Source organism: Eptesicus fuscus, chromosome 7 (assembly GCF_027574615.1).
Source record: "Eptesicus fuscus isolate TK198812 chromosome 7, DD_ASM_mEF_20220401, whole genome shotgun sequence".
Lineage (NCBI taxonomy): Eukaryota > Metazoa > Chordata > Mammalia > Chiroptera > Vespertilionidae > Eptesicus > Eptesicus fuscus.
In genome coordinates, this window is record NC_072479.1 from 53,014,506 (window position 1) to 53,032,591 (window position 18,086).

The following is an 18,086-nucleotide window of genomic DNA, read 5'->3' on the forward strand; positions in this document are numbered from 1 at the left end:
ACCAAGCCCAGGGGATGTCCCCACTGCTCAGAGATACCCTCCCCAGAGCAGGGCCGGGCAGGAGAGTCAGGGGCTGGGAAGCAGGGTCCAGCTGAGCTGCTGGTGGTGAATGTTTCCTGTGTTTTCCCTCCTTATGTCCGCCTCCTCCCGCCTTCCCTGCCTGACTCTCTGCACTCTTAGCACCATGCGGAGCGCCCTGCTGTTGGCAGCCATCCTGGCCCTCAGCCTGCCTCTCGGGGCCGTCTGTGAGGAGTCACCGGAGCAGGTGGTACCCAGTAGGGGCCGCAGGGAGGTAAGGCACCCCTCCGGCTGGGCCTGCCTTGGCAGAGTTTGGGCAACATCATGGGAGCAACAGCTTTGCTGGTTCCAAAAGCTATAGGGGAAGGTGTGTGGTGGAGGTGCGGCCGGTGGGTTGGCAGTTACCGGGTTTCTGTCAGAGGGCCGGGTTTCCCTGCCTCTCTGCTCTGCTCATGTGCTCACTGTCTTGGGCATGTCTGTAAGGATCTCTGTCCCTCTGCACAGGTTTGACACCTTGCATATAAAAGGTGCCCTACCCATCTGATTGACTGCTGGCTGGGTGATTAGATGGTACTTCCAGGGGGAGGCGGGGGAGGCCAGGTTGGTCTAAGGTTCCCTATGGTCCAGCTCAAGTTCAGGGTCTGTTCCTTTGAGGTATGTGTGTGTGTAGTGGTAGTGGTGGTGGTGGTGGTGGTGGGGTGGGGACGGCTGAGGAGATTCTATGTACTCCCTGGAGGTTATGAAACACAGTCAGAATTTCTCCCCCAAATGGTCATTTGTGTGCTACTTTACTGATCAATTACGTGTATTATTTTGTTTTCAAAATTCGAATAAACTCCCTCATCCACCCTGTAACCTCAGGTGGTCCTAAGATCCCAGCCCTTCCCCCTCTCCTCTCCTTGACCTCCTCTAGCCTCTGCTTAGTCAGGATAGAAAAATAATAACAAAAAACAAACACAAAACAGGTTAGGCCCCGGTTTCCAAAGCTCCTCCAAGAAAAGGAATAGGACTTGTCAGGATAGGCCGACAGGGGGAGAGCAAGGAGAAAGTCGTCTTAAGGTTTTGAAATGATAGCGATTACATTGGTACAAATGCTTTTACATGATTATAGGTGGAACTTATTCCAAATTCAGTGTGTGAAGTCTAACTGCCGTTCCAGCTCAAGTCTGTTTAGCATCTCATTCCAGGAAGTGGGCAGCGTGTGAACAATTTGGGGAAAGTGGCTGCCTGGGAGGCTGTGCGCTGGGCAGGGAGAGGTGGCCAGCCTTCCTCCAGCTGTGAGGTGGATCGGGGCACCATAGGCTGGCAGCCTCGCCGTGGCAGTAGTTGTACCGCATTCAAAAGACAGAACCAGTTCCGCCCGGCGGCTTGACTCAGTGGTTGAGCGTCAGCCTATGAACCAGGAGGTCACGGTTCGGTTCCTGGTCAGGGCACATGCCCAGGTTGGGGGCTCGGTCCCCAGTGGGGGGCGTGCAGGAGGTGGCCCATCAATGATTCTCTCTCCCTCTCCCTTCCTCTCTGAAATCAATTTAAAAAATAAAATGTAATTAAAAAAAAAAAAAAGAGCCAGTTCATAAAAACACATAGGGATTACCAAATATGGGCTGGACACTGTGTCCAGAGCCCAGAGTCCCAGCTCGAGGCCGACAGGATATCTGGGTCTATTCTTCTGAGACAAACTTGCTTCGAGTCCCTGCCCCTCTTCGTCAGCGAAAGAGAGAGATTGCTGCCCCATCCCTTCTCCTGCAGGTCTGTGAGAACGAGGGAAACTGGGGAGGGAAGAGGGGAGGAAACACGAGTGCCTAGGCAGCTGGGCTGGTGTGAGTGGTGGGCATCCTGTGCCAATGTGCTTCTGTGTGTGCCCAGCAGCCCAGGGACCCGTGGACTCTGGAGAGAGAGGCACCTTTGAGATTCAAAGTAAGACTCTCCAATCATGATCATTGTCCGTGTCTCTGCAGCTAAATAGCCTGGGGTGTGGGGTGTGCCCACCGACCACCTGCTGTGCCCAAGTTACTAAAAATAAATCACCAAGACAATTAAGAACCCCTGCTTGGAATCTGGGGTTCATCTGCAGGATGGGGGAGAAGCGGTGCCTTCCTGGAGTTCCGAGGCCAGGGCAGACAGGGGCGAGGGGAAGAGAACCAGAGGCAGAAACCCATGGGGAAGAAAAGAGATCAAGAGGCAGTGGGAGACACAGGGAGAGAACCATCCACAGACATCGCACAGAGCGGGGATTTCAGGGTCACAGAGGTGTCCCCCTTCCTACCCCCGGCCCCGCCCCCAGGGCGGAGTGCCATCTGTGGCTCCGTCATGGAGCACAATCAGAGGACACCTGCTCTGTCTGATGGGCCTTTCCTGTGAGTGGGGGGAGTCGTGGAGGGCAACCCCATACTTGCTCACTCAGGGGGGGTAACCCCATCCTTGGGCAAACCAGTTCCTGATGTGCCAGGGAGCAAAGAACCAAAGGCCCTTCTCACTGAGGGGTGGGAGGAGCCAGGGCAGGGCCCCAGGGAGAGGCTCACAGGGGCCCTTGAGCATGGAGACAGCTGGCCACTGTCTCAGTTTTGCTCAGATCCTCTCACCTTGAGCAGCGAAAGCCACATCCCAGGAAGGCCTTTAGTCTTGGGCAAACAGGATGGGACAGTCTACAGGGATGCCCAGTGCGTTCCCTTTTCCAGGGCTTCTCCAACCTTGCTGTGCATATGAATCACCTGGAGCCTGGTTAAAATGCAGATCCTATCTCAGCGGGCCTCGGGTGGGGCTGAGATATGCATCTCTAACGCGGTCCCCCGCTGGTGCAGCTGGCCCACGGACCTGGCCCACAGACCGCAGACTTTGAGAGCCTGCTTCTCTTCCCTCCTCATCAGAGGAAATCCTGAAAGAAATGAGATGTCGGGTTCGGCTGTGATAGACTCAAGAGAAGTCTGTGTCTGGTGGGAAGAGAGGGAGTGGCCTGGGTGTGAGTCTCCTGCCTCAGCCCTCTGTTTCTCTCCCCTAGAAGGCCCTGAGTATCGAGGAGCTGCTCAAGGCGCTCACTAGCCACAACTCAGTCTCCGTGGTGGACGAACTGCTCAAAACTCTGAGCCAGGCGAGCAAGGGTAGGAAGCAGCCTCGGGAGAGGGATGTGGGGGGACGGGGGTGGGCTGGGGGGCAGGATTCCGGGGATTAAGTCGGCCCGGGAGACCCCTTCAGGTGGGAGGAGACCAGATGGCTTAGTGAATAATGGAGAGTTGTGATCGGAAGCACCCTCATCATCACTTTCCAGACCCCACACACTTGTTCTTGTTTTCACAGATCCTAAGAAACGGTCTTTTCTCCAGAAACGTGAGTAGCCTCTCCCCCTCCCTGTCTCTGCCAGCCACTTGCCCAGAGCGCCGAGGGCATGGGGCCCGGTGCCTGACGGCCACCGGGGACCATGCTGCCCTTTCCTGCAGGCGACATGCACGACTTCTTCGTGGGACTCATGGGCAAGAGGAACAGCCAGCCAGGTAAACGTGTGGCAGGGCTTAGTGGACGGGCCAGGACACGCAGGAGTCAAAAGCCTCATGTTTGTCCTCAGAGGGAAAGACTTCTCTTAGCTACAGGGGGGGGGGGGGGGGGGTCCCCAGGCCCTTTCTACCCAGTCAGCTTGGATCCGCAGTGCAGTGTTCCCTGGGAGCCGCCCTGGGGGACCTTTATAACATGATGGTCCTGCTGCAGCCTTGGGGGGCGGTTAGGGAGGCTCTGCTTCCTCCCCATCTCCCACACCGAGCACGAGCTTCCTCCCAGCTCTGTCTTCCAGGGTTGCCCTTCGTCGCCAGTCCTTCGATGTTATTCAGGGTGAAGGTCACATCCAGAAAAATCTCTCCTAACCACACTGTTTTCTTCACCCAGACACGCCTGCTGATGGGACCCACGAGAGCGCCCCTCGCTTCGGCAGCCTCCAGTACCCCCCCAACGTGGAATGAGGTGAGGAGTGTTGGGTCGGGGGGAGGAGCGGGGCTGTGTGCATGCAGGCTGCCAGAGAAGCATTGCCTCTGACGCTACAGGCATTGATGCTCATAAAATACACGGCCAGCGCCCAGCACACTGTCAAACACACCAACACGTACAGGCACGTGCTTGTCCGAGACACCACGCGCGCGCACACACACACACACACACACACACACACACACACACACACACGGCCCTCTTTTTCATCTCATCTCTGTCCCCTGGTGCTCGCCCTGATGGGCAACTTCTGTTGTTTAGATTCCGTTCTCTCCTGATCCGTGCAAAAGACGGAGAGATCCTCATCCAGTAATGACAGGTTCCACATCCAATCCACAGGTGAAGTGATTTGCCTCCCAGGCAGGCTGAACCGTTCGGATTATCCAGGATCTCCACTTACAGGGCCCAGTGTGTAGTGCTACTCAAGAGTGATGGAGGAAGAAATCCAAGGAACTCGGGAAAGCTAATGGGGCGGGGCTGGGAGCTGTATCTCAGTCGCTCTGGGTCCCGTAATGGAGAAGGGCGTGGCCTGAGTTTGAATCGGGATCTACCACCCACTAGTGTTCCCGCGGCCAAGCTCCATACCCCCCTGTGCCTCACCTTCCCCACCTGGAAGACGGGGTGCGAACAGGGCGTGGCGGGGCTGTGGCTGTGAGGACCCAGCTTAAGCCCAGTGTTCAGAACGGCGCCGGGCACAGCCTCTGTGCAGGTTTTGTTAGGACTGTGGGGTCTGGGAGGCCTGGGCAATGTCCTCGTGCCGGCCTGCCTGCCTGGAGCGGTCTGCGCCGAACCCAGGCCCGAGTGGGCTGAGATCGCTCACTTGGTATGCAAGTGTGAGTCCCCTGGGAAGTGTCTAGTCAAAACACAGCCTTCTGCCTGGACACCCCTTCCCACGCACGGCAATCACAGCTCAACTGCTGCGCTGGCTCCAAAGACAGAGGCGACAGCGCGGGGGAGAATGAGAGGGACTCGGAAGCCCCCGTTATCACAGGGAGTCGGGGCCCCCTGCCTGCCTTCCTATCACCCACACTCATTGGTCTCAAGGGAGACACAAGGCCCAGGAGCTGGCTGTCGCTTAAACGGCCTGGGCATGACTCCCTGGGCCCAGAGACAGGGTCCGGCCCCCCCACTCAGTGTTGGGTGAGAGGGCGCAAAGAGCCATAATAATCGTAACTCACTGATTACATGGTACTTACCGTATCATTTTGCTCTCATTAGATGGTTATTTCAATCCTGCCGACCGCCAGATAATTACACGGGCAACTATATCTGGATGGCATCCTCTCCCCAGCGTTGTGCATCAGCCATAAAGATAATTACAGTGCAATTTTTTGCCATAGTATTTTATACAAATAGCAGAAACAAGTGCATTGTGGAAATCTACTTTTACTGCTTGCTGGTGAGACCAGGCTCTTTCAGAGGGACCAGGCCCATAATTGCAGCCTTCATAATCTCACCACTGACGGAGCATTCTCTACCTGCGCGGTGCCAGGAAGAACAGGACACAAGGTCCCTGGTGGCTGGCATTTAAAGGGATGAGATGAAATGAATCAGCAAAGATCATTGTATCATCTGATTTCATTCATGTGAAACTGCTGAAAGAGGAAGTGGTCTCTGGGCCCGTCACTGCCAGGGAGTGGGAGGGAGGGGGCTCTGGAAAGAGGAGGAGGGACTGGGTGAGGCCGGAGGAGCATAGCACCAGGGCTGCGTGTATGCCTGGCTCATGGAGACGCTAGGATAATATAAACTTCATTTCTGTCACTACATTAAAAAAATATATATATATTTTTTATTGATTTCAGAGAGGAAGGGAGGGAGAGATAGAAACATCAATGATGAGGAGACTCATTGATCGGCTGCCTCCTACCCTTGACTGGAATGGAACCCGGGACCCTTCAGTCCACAGGCCGACGCTCTAGCCACTGAGCCAAACCGGCTGGGGCTGTCACTACATTTTTTATGTGAGCCTCCATAGACCACGAGCACAGGTGTTTATAAGTAGCATCAGAATGACACAGCTGGAAAAGGGCAAGCACCTGCAGCTCGGAGAGTCCAGTCTCTAGTTCAAAGGCGGGAAGACAGCTGTGCTAAGATTTCTGTTCTCTCTCCTTCCCCCTTACAGATGCCCCTCCCCTTCTCCTCTGCTCCCCCAGCAGGTGGTTGGTGGGAGTGTTACCAGACAGAAGACGTGATTTCACGTTTTTGGTCCTCGGCACTCCATTTCTATACTCCTGGCTGCATCATGACCCCCCCCCCCCCCGTCACCCCCTCCAAGTCCCCAAGTGCATGCACTCTGACTTCCCTTCTCTCCTCAGCCTGTACCCTTCTTGTGCTGAGACCCCTTCCCCATCCCTCTACCCAACGCTGATGTAGACAGTGCATAGTGACCCCCCAGTTCCAGCTGGCATTGCCTGTAGATTCCCCTGGCTTCCCCAACAATAAAGGATTTTTACATATGACCTAGAGTGATGTATTTGTTTGGTTGGTGGATCGGTGAGTTTTTTTTTTCTCTTCCTTAACTCTTCCAACCACATCATACATACATATATATGTACATATGATATGCACACATACACAAATATATCTAACTAGAATTATCTTTATTTTGTACACAGCAATTTTCCCAACAGTGCCTTACTCAGTGTTTCATACAATTAGTATCAGAAGATTATTTAGTGATTAAAAGCATAGATAAATGAATTTGGAAGATGGTTTCTTACACTCAATGAATTTCACAAACTAGCTTCAGATAAAGAAAAAAACATATTCTGAAGCGCTTCATCTGAATTTCTAGGATGGGCCCAGGAGACATTGTTCTCTGAATGTGACTCTACTTAGAGGAGGGAGCAGGGTCAAGGCCGTGCAAAGACCCAGCCACTGAGGAGGAGGCATCTGGGACTGTGTCATTGTTCTGCCCCCAAAGGTCAAGCATGGGCTCTGCACTAGGCGGTGGGGATGAGATGTGACCCAGACACAGTTCACAGTGTTAACTGGCCACCTTAGTTGTTATAAAGGGAATACACTTGTTCCAGACCCCTCTATAATGCTACGGTTACCAGCCTGTAACCAGTTTAGTAGTCAATGTGTAAGGCATTTAAATGAGGTGTATGTGGGTGTCTTTATTAATCTGCTGTTCTAGCTATCACAGCCCACGGTCCCAAGGGGCTCCTGTGCCCTGATGGAACGGCCTGGGAAGTCCCCAGGCTCCCTAGTTTAGCCTGGAGCAGGGGCCTTGGCCAAGCCCCTGGACTACCCTGATACAAGTCCACATTCAGCTCTCCCAAGGCACCACAGGGAGAGGGCCATGGAGCCAGAGGCCACTCCCTGCGGTCCCTTCTCCCCAGTGAAAGTTCTCCCCTTCCAGAGCCTGGCTGGGCACCTTTGGACCCATAGCTGTAGGGCTGGGCAGGAGGAAGAGCTCATCTCAGTGTCTTTGGCGTCAGGTTTACTGCTACAGGTCAAAGACTGTCCTCACCCCAGATCCTCAAGCCTTTCTTCGGTGAGTCATCTTGTTGGCTTTTCAGAATCATCTATCCAGAGGGTTTAATTGTGTGCAGTCTGGGGACTTTATGTGGGTCATGAAAGCTTTAGGAGTTCTGCTCACACTTCAAGAGTGCCGTGTGCTGAGCAAAAATGTAGAAAGGCTGCTCTCTGGTGGCAGTACTAGGGATTCCAGGAAAAACAGACACATTTTATTTATTTAATTAACATTTTAAAACAATATTTTTATTGATTTCAAAGAGGAAGGGAGAGAGAGAGAGAGAAAGAGAGAGAGAGAGAGAGAGAGAGAGAGAGAGAGAGAGAGAGAGAGAGGAACATCAATGATGACAGAGAACCATTGATCAGCTAACTCTTGCACGACCCACACTGGGGATCGAGCCCACAACCCAGGCATGTGCCCTGACTGGGAATCGAACCATGACTTTCTGGTTCATAAATCACTGAGTCAGACTGGCTGAGCTGGAGACACATTTTAAATCAGATTCCTGTTTTGTGTTTGGAGAATTTGTGAAGTAATCCTGGCCCTCATTTTCCTGTAGTAAAGAGGTTGATGCCCAAAAATACCTGGTCAACAAGACCTTGATGGAATTCTCAGCCCTTCTCGGTGTAGTGTAGCTTTGTGCATGGGTGTTGTTGTGACTGCATGGTGATTTACTTTTAAAGGACTTCAGCACTAAAGGTTCTGAACCCAATTCCAGCCCGTGTATAGGAGGTTTTCCCACACCAACAAGCCATGCTCTGACACTAGCTACAGAGGGATGATATCCGATTCCACGAGTTGAGGGCTTATTCTGACAAGACTGCCCCCCAACTTCAGATGACAATCCAGGCCCAGGTTGTCACCTATGCTTCTGACTGATCAGCTACAGATTGGAGTTTCCCAGGACCTACGCCCTGGATTCAATTGATTTGCTAGAGCAGCTCACAGAACTCAGGAAACCCATGTGCTCACTAGATGACCAGTTTATTATAAAAGAAAATAACTCAGGAAGAGCCAGTGGAAGAGGTGCATAGGGCAAGGCATGGGGAGAGGGGCACAGAGCTTCTCTGCTCTCTCTGCACTCTCCTCTCCTGAATCCCCAAGCGTGCGCCAACCCCTGAGCTCTCTGAACTGTCGTTTTTTTGTGGAGACTTCATGACATAGTTTCGACGTAGGAAACATCCAAACCTATAAGAATTTTTATGAGTTTATTTGAGCCAAACTGACAATTTCTGGGAAGCAAAATATCAATGGTTGAGAAAATGCTCCGAGGATGACAATTTTGCGCCTTATTTTATACATTACAGTCAAAGGTGGAGGCATAAGGAGGGTGGTATGAAATTTGCTGATAATAGATTAGGGAGGCGAGAGAAAGCAAAGCGGGGAAAATCTCTGACATTGGATACAAACCAAAATGAAGAGACAAATACTTCTTTTACATTAGAGGGCACAGGATAGTTAACAAGTAACTTTTACAGCACATAGAGATTGTGTGAGGAGAACAAGATCACAATGAGGGGTTCTGTGGTCTGTGGGAGATTCCACCCTGAGGGGTCTGGAAAAGGGCATTAGTCTGACATGCCAAAGGTATGTTATCATGATGCAAAAAAGGCATAGGTTCAGGTAAGGCAAAGATGGACCTTTGTCGAGAAAGATACTGGCCTAGGACATGACTACCCTCCACGAGTCACGTTTAGCTAGCAAGTTTATTTATTATTATTATTATTATTATTATTATTATTATTATTATTATAACAAGGGTGGACATTTATTGAAGAACAAGTGCAGACCCTCACGTGGGGAGGGGGAAGAGTCCCCTCGCCAGCAAGTTCTAGTTCCAGACCAGCCCATGAGGCTCCTGTGGTCTCTGAGTTGGTGCGGCCCACCATGCAGGCCTCCCCTGAGCTTGTCAGGTTCAGTATGTGACCGCTTTTCGTCAGTGAGGAATCCAGTAGGAAATAAAACGAAGTCATATAGTTAAGCTGCTAAATGACTGAAATCAAGTAGGTTGAAGCATGAGGAAATGATTCTATCCTTGTCTTAACTAGGCTGGGAACCTCAAGTTTTGAAATTCCAGTCCTTCATCAATGCCTGGATATACAGCAAACCTCCAAATAGGTCTCTGATTGCCCGGAAAAGAGTAAGGATAGAATATTCCTGTATCCACGCCACCTGACACACTATGCCATCTCGAGGATTACCATCTTGGACCAATGCAGAGGTTCAGAATATCAGACTGATTCTTCTCAAGAATGCACTTCTTTTTTTTTTTTAAAACTGGAACATTTTTTAAAAATATATATATTTTTATTGATTTCATAGAGGAAGGGAGAGAGAGAGAGATAGAAACATCAATTATGAGAGAAAATCATTGATTGGCTGCCTCCCGCATGCCCCCCACTGGGCATCGAGCCTGCAACCCGGGCATGTGCCCTTGACCGGAATCGAACCCAGGACCCTTCAGTCCGCAGGCTGACGCTCTATCCATGGAACCAAACCAGCCAGGACAAGAATGTACTTTTCACTGTAGGAACTCATAGCTTTTCTTTCTTCTTCAGAACACTCTGAGTATTGCCTAGTTGTGTTTCTGGTGTGCAAACCCTACAACCTTTGAATAAATCTTTAACATTTATTTCTAGGCAAAGCCTTCAGACTCTTTTTGAGGTCACTTGACAGCATGATTGATTAGATCATTGAATATTGGTGATTGATTCAGTCTCCAGTTCCTGCTCTCCCCTCCCTGGAGGTTGGGTTGGGAGTTGGTGGGGGGGACTGAAAGTTCCAACCATCTAATCATAAGATTGGCTCTCCTGGCAATCAGCTACCATCCTGAAGTTCAGTACAAAGCCTCATTAATATAACAAAAGACATCTTTATGGCTCCCAATAGCTTAAGAAATTTCAAGGTTTTTAGGAACACTATGCCTGGACTAGTGATGAAGACCAAATATATACAGGCCTACCTTGGAGATACTGCAGGTTTGGTTTCAGACTATTGTAATAAAGTGAGTTAAATATTTTTGTTTTTCCAGTGCACATAAAAGTTATGTTTACACTATACTGTAGTCTATTAAGTGTGCAATAGCATTATGTATAATGTACAAACCTTAATTTAAAAATACTTTATTGCCACTCTGTCCGGTTTGGCTCGGTGGATAGAGCATCAGCTTCCTGTCAAGGGCACATGCCTGGGTTGCAGGCTCGATCCCCAGTAGGTGGCGTGCAGGAGGCAGCTGATCAATGATTCTCTCTCATCATTGATGTTTCTATCTCTCCCTCTCCCTTCCTCTCTGAAATCAATAAAAATATATTTTTAAAAACTTTATTGTCAAAAAATGCTAATCATCATCTGAGGCTGTTGGGAAAATGGTGCTGATAGATTTGCTTGATGCAAGGTTGCCACCATTAAAAATCAAAATTCAACCAAGTAAATTTAACAATCAAATTGGCTTTATTCAACAGTTCATGAATTAGGCAGCCAATTCCATTTGGCAAATAGAAAGGAGCTCAGGAGAGTTGTAGAAAAGGAAAGGATTTAAAGGCAGAAAGGGGGCAAGGAAATGATTTAGCAAAGAGTGGATTGTTTTTATTTATTTATTTATTTCAGAGAGAGGAAGGGAGCGGGAGAGAGAGAAACATCAATGATGAGAGAGAATCTTTGATTGGCTGCCTCCTGCATGCCCCCTACTGGGGATCAAGCCCGCAACCCAGGTATATGCTTGATGGGAAATGGCACCATGACCTCCTGGTTCATGGGTTCACACTCAACCACTGAGCCACCCAGAGAGGGCGAGTGGGTTGAGGCAAGGTCACCTTCCTCTGGGGGGCCCGGCATTGGCCTATCAGGCAAATTACCTCACTAGTGCTGACCAGGAAATTCCAGACTGACTGGTTAAGATTACATTCCTGGGAGAGGCTGAAACAGCAATTAGGTTAGTTATTGCTGAAACTGCAATTGTTTGTTAATGTGCATTTAGCACAAGGGACTCCATTTGGGGCCAGTTCTCTCTCTCTCTCTCTCTCTCTCTCTCTCTCTCTCTCTCTCTCTCTCTCTCTCCAGGTTGTTAAAGTAGTTGGTTGGAAAGGCTAAACAGGCCCAAGACTCTTGCAAGCCTTGCCGCCCAGTGTCTCAGAGTCTTGCTGAAGGTTTAGAGTCTGTTGGTTGTCTGATGCTCCACTTCAGGGCTCGTGGTGGTAGCTTTATGTATCCAACTGAGCCTCTCCCAGAACTGTTTGGTACTGCCTGCCCCCAAACTACAAGAACAGGCTGTAGGGCGGTTTTCGCATCCCCTTGCTAATAAATAGTTCATGTTTGGCAGCATTTAGTAGAATGTTTGCTTTCATTATAACCTACCACCAGTTAGTAAGATTGTGGAAAAGGGGACACAAACTAACTGATGATTGCTGAACAGCTAACCCGGCTCAGATCAGTTGGCATCATCCTGTGTGTTCCTCTTGCAATCCATCATCCATCCATCCATCCATCCATCCATCCATCCATCCGTCCGTCCAGGAATCACCGAGCCCTCCCATGTGCCTGCGTGGGGGTTTGTGCCCAGCTGCCTCCTATCACCCCAGTGAGATAGGAGAGAGGCTGGAACAGAAGGGCCTGGAGCCCGAGGAGCTCCCACGTCCCGGGGAGGGAGAGCAGAGAACAGGGGAGGCGGCCGGAGCTTGGATAGGAGCTGGGAGTTGGGATCGGGGTTGTCGGCTTCTCCGGCGGCAGCGGGAGGGGACAGCGGTCCTCCACCCGGGGCATCGGCGCTTCCGAAAAGCCGAAACTGAGGTGGGGTGGCTGGAGACGCCCCACGACTGCTCGCGGGGGCCGGCCGGCCGTCCCAGCGCCGCGCGAGAGTGAAGGCGCTCGGAGCGGGGGTCCTGGGCCGCGCGGGGGCCCCCTCCGGGCTCGGCGGCTTTGAGCCCCGCACACCTCGCTCCGGGTCCCGCCGGGGCGGGGCGCTGCGACCGAGCGACGGGGGGCGCTGCCTCCTCCGGGACGGCGGGGGGCGCTGCGGGCCGGGCGGCGGGGGCTGCCCGGGCCGGCGCGGCGAGCGGCGCGGCGGATGGAGACTCTGGCCGCGGCCGGCGGCGCCGCCTCCTCGTCGGGCCGGGCACGGCGGGCCGGGGCCTTTGTGTGAGGCGGCGGCGGCGATGGTGCTGGGGCCCCGCGGAGCCGGGTAAGCGCGGCCGGGCCGAGGGGTGCCCTCGCCGGGGCCCGACCCCCGCCCTGGCCTTCCTCGCTCTCGGCGGGCGCCCTCCTGCCCGCTCCCCTCGCCGGACCCACCCTCCCCGGCGCGCGCCTGCCCCGCCGCCCCGCCGCCCGTCCCTGGCCTCCGGCCGCCCCGCGCCCCGCGCGCCCCCGCCCCTCCGGAGTCGCCGGGGGGGGGGGGGGAATCGCGGCTCCTGGGGGAGGAAGGGACCGAGGTGCTCGGTGTCCCCCAAACGGAGTGCCCCGGCCCGATCCAATGCCCTTTCTCCCGGATTCGGCCTCCGGAGGGAAGACCGGCGCCCCGGGATTGTTGAGGTGCCTCCTCGCAAGTTCTGAACCTGCCCCCTCCTACCCCCACTCGGGCTGCCCAGCGCCCCGTCCTGCCGACGGCTGAGTGTGGCCACCAGGGCCTGGGAGGTGCTCGGCTGGCACCCCGACAATGCCCAGCGGCGTCCTGGGCCCCCGCGAAAGTTGGGAGCTAGTGGAGTGTGCGAGGCGAGGCAGACCCGTGCCGCCCTCTCCCTTAGGGTGCCGGCTCCCAAGGGGAAAGGGCTATCGAGCCAGCCTTTCACCTGTACAGTTAGATGGTTTCTCGTGGCAACAAGTAGATCTCTTAGTTCGTGTCAACATAAGTATCAAACCTGGAAAGGGTGGTGGGAGGAGATCAAGCATATTTAAGAAATATTAAATACCACAGTTAGGTTCTACTTTGCTTTACTCCTTTGAGTTCTAACGTATTTTAACTTCGTAGCTTACAAAGAATGTGGGAGATCAGTATCTGAATGGCTCTGGGTTATGGAGAGGAGAGAGTAGGCAGGTAGTGCAGGTTGCAGGCAGGGAGAGACGGGAACTCAAGCATGAGCAGGAGGTTTACTTAGGGACTGAAAGGACAAGCAACGTTAGAAAACTAAAAGGGGGAGGGAGCATCCTTACCTTTTCCTCAGCAGCGGAAGGAGCTCTGCTAACTGTTCAAATGTGTGCATGACGTACTTAATGAGATAGCACAGCTTGTATTTAGGAGGAAACTCATTTGAGCCAGTTGCTCTGGTCATGAAGCATAAGTTTGTGTCTGAGAGGGTACCTCTAGCCTGGCTCTAAGGCCTACAACCTCTCTTCCTGACTCTCTTAAAGACCAAGCTATCGGATTTGTTTCAGTGGTTTTGGATTTTGGTATAACAGCCCTGTATTCGGGTCTGTGCAGGGAGAGGGGTGATCGTTCTGTCATGTTTGCTGTCCTTGCTCTCGGCAGAATGGAGCAGCTCTCCGTGTCTGTTCACTCGGCTCCCCACCTGAGCTGTAGGGACACCCAGACCGGTCGCGGTTTCTCCTGCAGAGCACCCCGCCTGCAGGGATGAGCTTGGCCATCCATCTTCTCTCTTTGCTGTCCACAGATTAACCGTGCTGATAAGGAGGCAACTTCACAGGAGCTGCTAAGATGGGCATGAGGATCAAACTACAGAGCACCAACCACCCCAACAACCTGCTGAAGGAACTCAACAAGTGCCGGCTCTCGGAGACCATGTGCGATGTCACCATCGTGGTGGGGAGCCGCTCCTTCCCGGCCCACAAAGCTGTGCTGGCCTGCGCAGCCGGCTACTTCCAGAACCTCTTCCTGAACACTGGGCTCGATGCCGCCAGGACCTATGTGGTGGACTTTATCACCCCCGCCAACTTCGAGAAGATTCTGAGCTTCGTCTACACATCCGAGCTCTTCACGGACCTGATCAATGTTGGGGTCATCTACGAGGTAGCTGAGCGTCTGGGCATGGAGGACCTCCTCCGGGCCTGTCACTCCACCTTTCCTGACCTGGAGGGCACTGCCGTGGCCAAGTCCCTGACCAGCACCCGTGAGAGCCACTCGGGCACCCTGAGTTGTAGCTCAGCAGAACCCGCCCATCCCCTTGGAGAACTCCGGGGTGGCGGGGAGCACTTTGGTCCTGAGAGAAACTATGTTTTACCTGGTGATGCTGGAGGAAGCTATAAAGATGAAGAGAGAAATGTTACCAGCGACTCTAACCATAGCCTGCCTCTGCCACAGCAACCACTGCCGCCAAAGACAGAAGACCGTGATAATCCTGCCCCTTTCACGTCTGTCCCTAATGTGGTGACCCAGCCAGCCCTGGGCACGGTCAGCATGGCCATCCAAACCGGCACAAGCTCCTGCCAGCCATACAAACTTCAGAGCAATGGAGACTTCAGTAAAGACAGCTTCTTCCCCCCCGACAGCGCGATAGACATCACCCCTGGGACCAACCCCTGTCTGAGCAGTAGCGACCACTCCAAAGACCCCGGCTTCGAGCAGATGGATGACCTCCAGCTGGAGGACCTGGGGGGTGACGACTTGCAGTTTGAAGACCCCACGGAGGAGATAGGCACAGCTGAGGAGGTGATTGAGTTGAGTGACGACAGTGAGGATGAGCTGACTTTTGGAGACAGTGACAACCGAGAGAATAAGGCCATGCCCTGCCAGGTATGCAAGAAAGTTCTAGAGCCCAACATTCAGCTGATCCGACAGCATGCTCGGGACCACGTGGACCTGCTGACAGGCAACTGCAAGGTATGTGAGACCCACTTCCAGGACCGAAACTCCCGGGTGACCCACGTTCTGTCTCACATTGGTATCTTCCTCTTCTCCTGCGACATGTGTGAAACTAAGTTCTTTACCCAGTGGCAGCTGACGCTCCACCGACGGGATGGAATATTTGAGAACAACATCATTGTCCACCCCAACGATCCCCTGCCTGGGAAGCTGGGTTTGTTTTCGGGGGCAGCCTCCGCAGAATTGAAATGTGCTGCCTGCGGGAAGGCATTGGCCAAAGATTTCCACGTGGTCCGGGGCCACATCCTAGACCACCTGACCTTGAAGGGCCAGGCCTGCAGTGTCTGTGACCAGCGCCACCTCAACCTCTGCAGCCTCATGTGGCACATGCTCTCCCACCTCGGCATTTCGGTCTTCTCCTGCTCTGTCTGTGCGAACAGCTTTGTGGACTGGCATCTCCTGGAGAAGCACATGGCCGTGCACCAAAGCCTGGAAGACACCCTGTTCCGCTGCCACGTGTGCAGCCAGAGCTTCAAGTCGGAGGCTGCCTATCGCTACCATGTCAGCCAGCACAAATGCAGCGGTGGCCTTGACCCCCGGCCTGGCTTTGGGCCGCAGCACCCAGTCCTCCCGAAGCGGAAGCTGCCGGCAGAGGAGTTCCTGAGCGAGGAGCTGGCTTTACAGGGCCAACCTGGGAACAGCAAGTACAGCTGCAAGGTCTGTGGCAAAAGATTTGCCCACACAAGTGAGTTCAACTACCACCGGCGGATCCACACGGGCGAGAAGCCGTACCAGTGTAAGGTATGCCACAAGTTCTTCCGAGGCCGCTCGACCATCAAGTGCCACCTGAAGACGCACTCAGGGGCCCTCATGTACCGCTGCACAGTCTGTGGCCACTACAGCTCCACCCTGAACCTCATGAGCAAGCACGTGGGTGTGCACAAAGGCAGCCTCCCGCCCGACTTCACCATTGAGCAGACCTTCATGTACATTATCCATTCCAAAGAGGCGGAAAAGAGCCCGGACAGCTGACTGGGTCCCACCGGAGCCAAGGGGAGCTCCCAGGTGGCAGCCAGGACATCGGTTTTCCAGTGGCTGTTCATCCCACCCTAGCTGAAGTTCCAGTTTTGCCTTGCTAGGAATTCTGTTCTGTCTTGCGTTTAAAGAAGAAAAAAGAAGAAATAGCACATGAGCTGTTACTGTTTCAGAGAAGCAGCGGCCCTATCATGTTTACCTCCTTACCTGTTCTTGCCCATGAAGGGCTGTGTTTTTTATTCTTTTGAGGCTGGTCTTGGGATCTCGTCAGGCAGTTGGTGTCAGCTAGATCCCCTTCCCCAGCCTCTCGAGTTTTATGCTGCTAAGAACCCAACCAACAGCCTCACTGAATAGAGGAGGTGGAGAGAGTTTCACTGTGGGTTTAACTGCCAGACCTCCATCCGGGACAACCAGCTGTGAGAGTTTGGCAGTGTGGTCATTTAGAAAAGACTAGTCAGCAGGGCAGCTCACCTCAGGTCCCATTCCCGGCCCTCAGCAGGGAAAAGGCAACAGGGATAGAGGTGCCTGTTGTTCCACGCCTCTAATCTGCTGACTGGACAGTCAGATCTTTTGGAAGCTAGATCCAAACTGGGGACCGAGCTTTCTGTTTAGATCAGAAAGCTTTGGGATGAATCCTGGCCAGGGCCACCAGAAGAGGCAGCCTGGATGGACAGGATGGGAGGTTTCTCTTTTCTCCTCAATTCCAAAGAAACGTGATTTCATGGAGTGATGGCCCAGGACGTCAGGCCTTCCCTGTGGGGCAAAGAGGACAGGGAGCCATTTGAAATAGCCGGTCCTATGTCATCTGGCCACCTCCATCAACCGTGAATTTTCTGTTGGAGAAGTGGGGATGTCTCTGACAGCAGCAGCCTTGCCTTAATTTATATCCTGTCTCTTGCCTAGAAGTGTGTTTGACCTATAGTGTAGATGAGAAGACCCATGAGGTGGAGTGATGGACTGGAAGCCCTTCAGGATTAAAGGGACCGAGTAACTGGTGGTGTGTAGCGGGATGCCTCTCTGTCCCAGTTGGGTGACCTGTTTTGGGCAGGAGCTTTGGCAGTTGACTTTTGACCTGCTGGAATTTATCCTGATCTGTCTTTGTGTTGCCGCCAGTGGGCGCTATTGGCTGACAGCTAGTTCAGGCCCTCCCCTGGTAGCTGGGAAATGTTTCAGCCCAGCCCTGGGGGCTTTGTTGTTAGTTGGCTTTTGAGGGGGCCCTTGATCTCACATACTCATTGGCTCACCTCAGTACACACTACCTCACCTGCTCAGGCCAGCGCTGGGAGTCCCTGAGCTATAGGCCCTGACACTGCTCCTGGTGGGACTCGGCAGCAACCCGGGCTGTTTCACAAGCAAGTGGTTTTAATGAACTCACCAAGCCTTTTTGGACATTAATATTTATTTATTTTTATTTTTGTATGCATATTACCCAGCATCTCTTGGATAAGAGACTTGAGGAAAATGAGTTTCTCCCCAGTAAGGAGCCATATCCACGGGAGAATCCTGGCCAGAAATTTGGGAAATAGGCTAGAACTGGGAGAGAACGTTCCAAGCCTTTAAACGGGGCAAATTCTTTTTGTTCTCCCCAGACAGGCTCTTCCAGGATATACCCAGGGAACCCTTTAGGCAGTTGATGTAAGTTCTAGAAAGTTGGGGCTTGTTAAATTCCTACGCCTTTCCTCCTCCTCCTCCCGTCCTGTGAAGGGGTAGATTGGGGACCGGTCTGAGGGGACCAAGCCACATGAAGGACCTTTTTGCACATTTTCTCATCCCTCCTAAACTTGGAAAACTGTAATAAGAGATACAGGCAAACCAAAGCTTCGTCTTTGGTGC

General features: G+C 52.9%; 2 protein-coding genes across 2 annotated transcripts; both read left to right on the forward strand.

The window, feature by feature from the left end:
• Positions 1–184: 184 nt before the first annotated feature.
• TAC3 (tachykinin precursor 3) lies at positions 185–3,965 on the forward strand. The gene is made up of 4 exons (XM_054718593.1): positions 185–292; positions 3,017–3,116; positions 3,453–3,506; positions 3,892–3,965. Exons 1-4 carry the CDS (start codon positions 185–187, stop codon positions 3,963–3,965), a joined length of 336 nt encoding a protein of 111 aa, XP_054574568.1.
• ZBTB39 (zinc finger and BTB domain containing 39) lies at positions 3,930–16,423 on the forward strand. Its single transcript, XM_054718942.1, has 2 exons — positions 3,930–3,966; positions 14,071–16,423. The coding sequence occupies exon 2, from the start codon at positions 14,115–14,117 to the stop codon at positions 16,248–16,250; it is 2,136 nt and encodes a 711-aa protein (XP_054574917.1). The 5' UTR covers positions 3,930–3,966; positions 14,071–14,114; the 3' UTR covers positions 16,251–16,423.
• The last annotated feature ends 1,663 nt before the right edge of the window (positions 16,424–18,086 follow it).

Coding starts and splice junctions, on each gene's coding strand:
- TAC3 (XM_054718593.1), top strand. CDS start 185: ATGCGGAGCGCCCTGCTGTTGGCAGCCATCCTGGCCCTCAGCCTGCCT. Junction 3,117..3,452: donor TCTGAGCCAGGCGAGCAAGG/GTAGGAAGCAGC, acceptor CCTTTCCTGCAG/GCGACATGCACGACTTCTTC. Junction 3,507..3,891: donor CAAGAGGAACAGCCAGCCAG/GTAAACGTGTGG, acceptor TTCTTCACCCAG/ACACGCCTGCTGATGGGACC.
- ZBTB39 (XM_054718942.1), top strand. CDS start 14,115: ATGGGCATGAGGATCAAACTACAGAGCACCAACCACCCCAACAACCTG.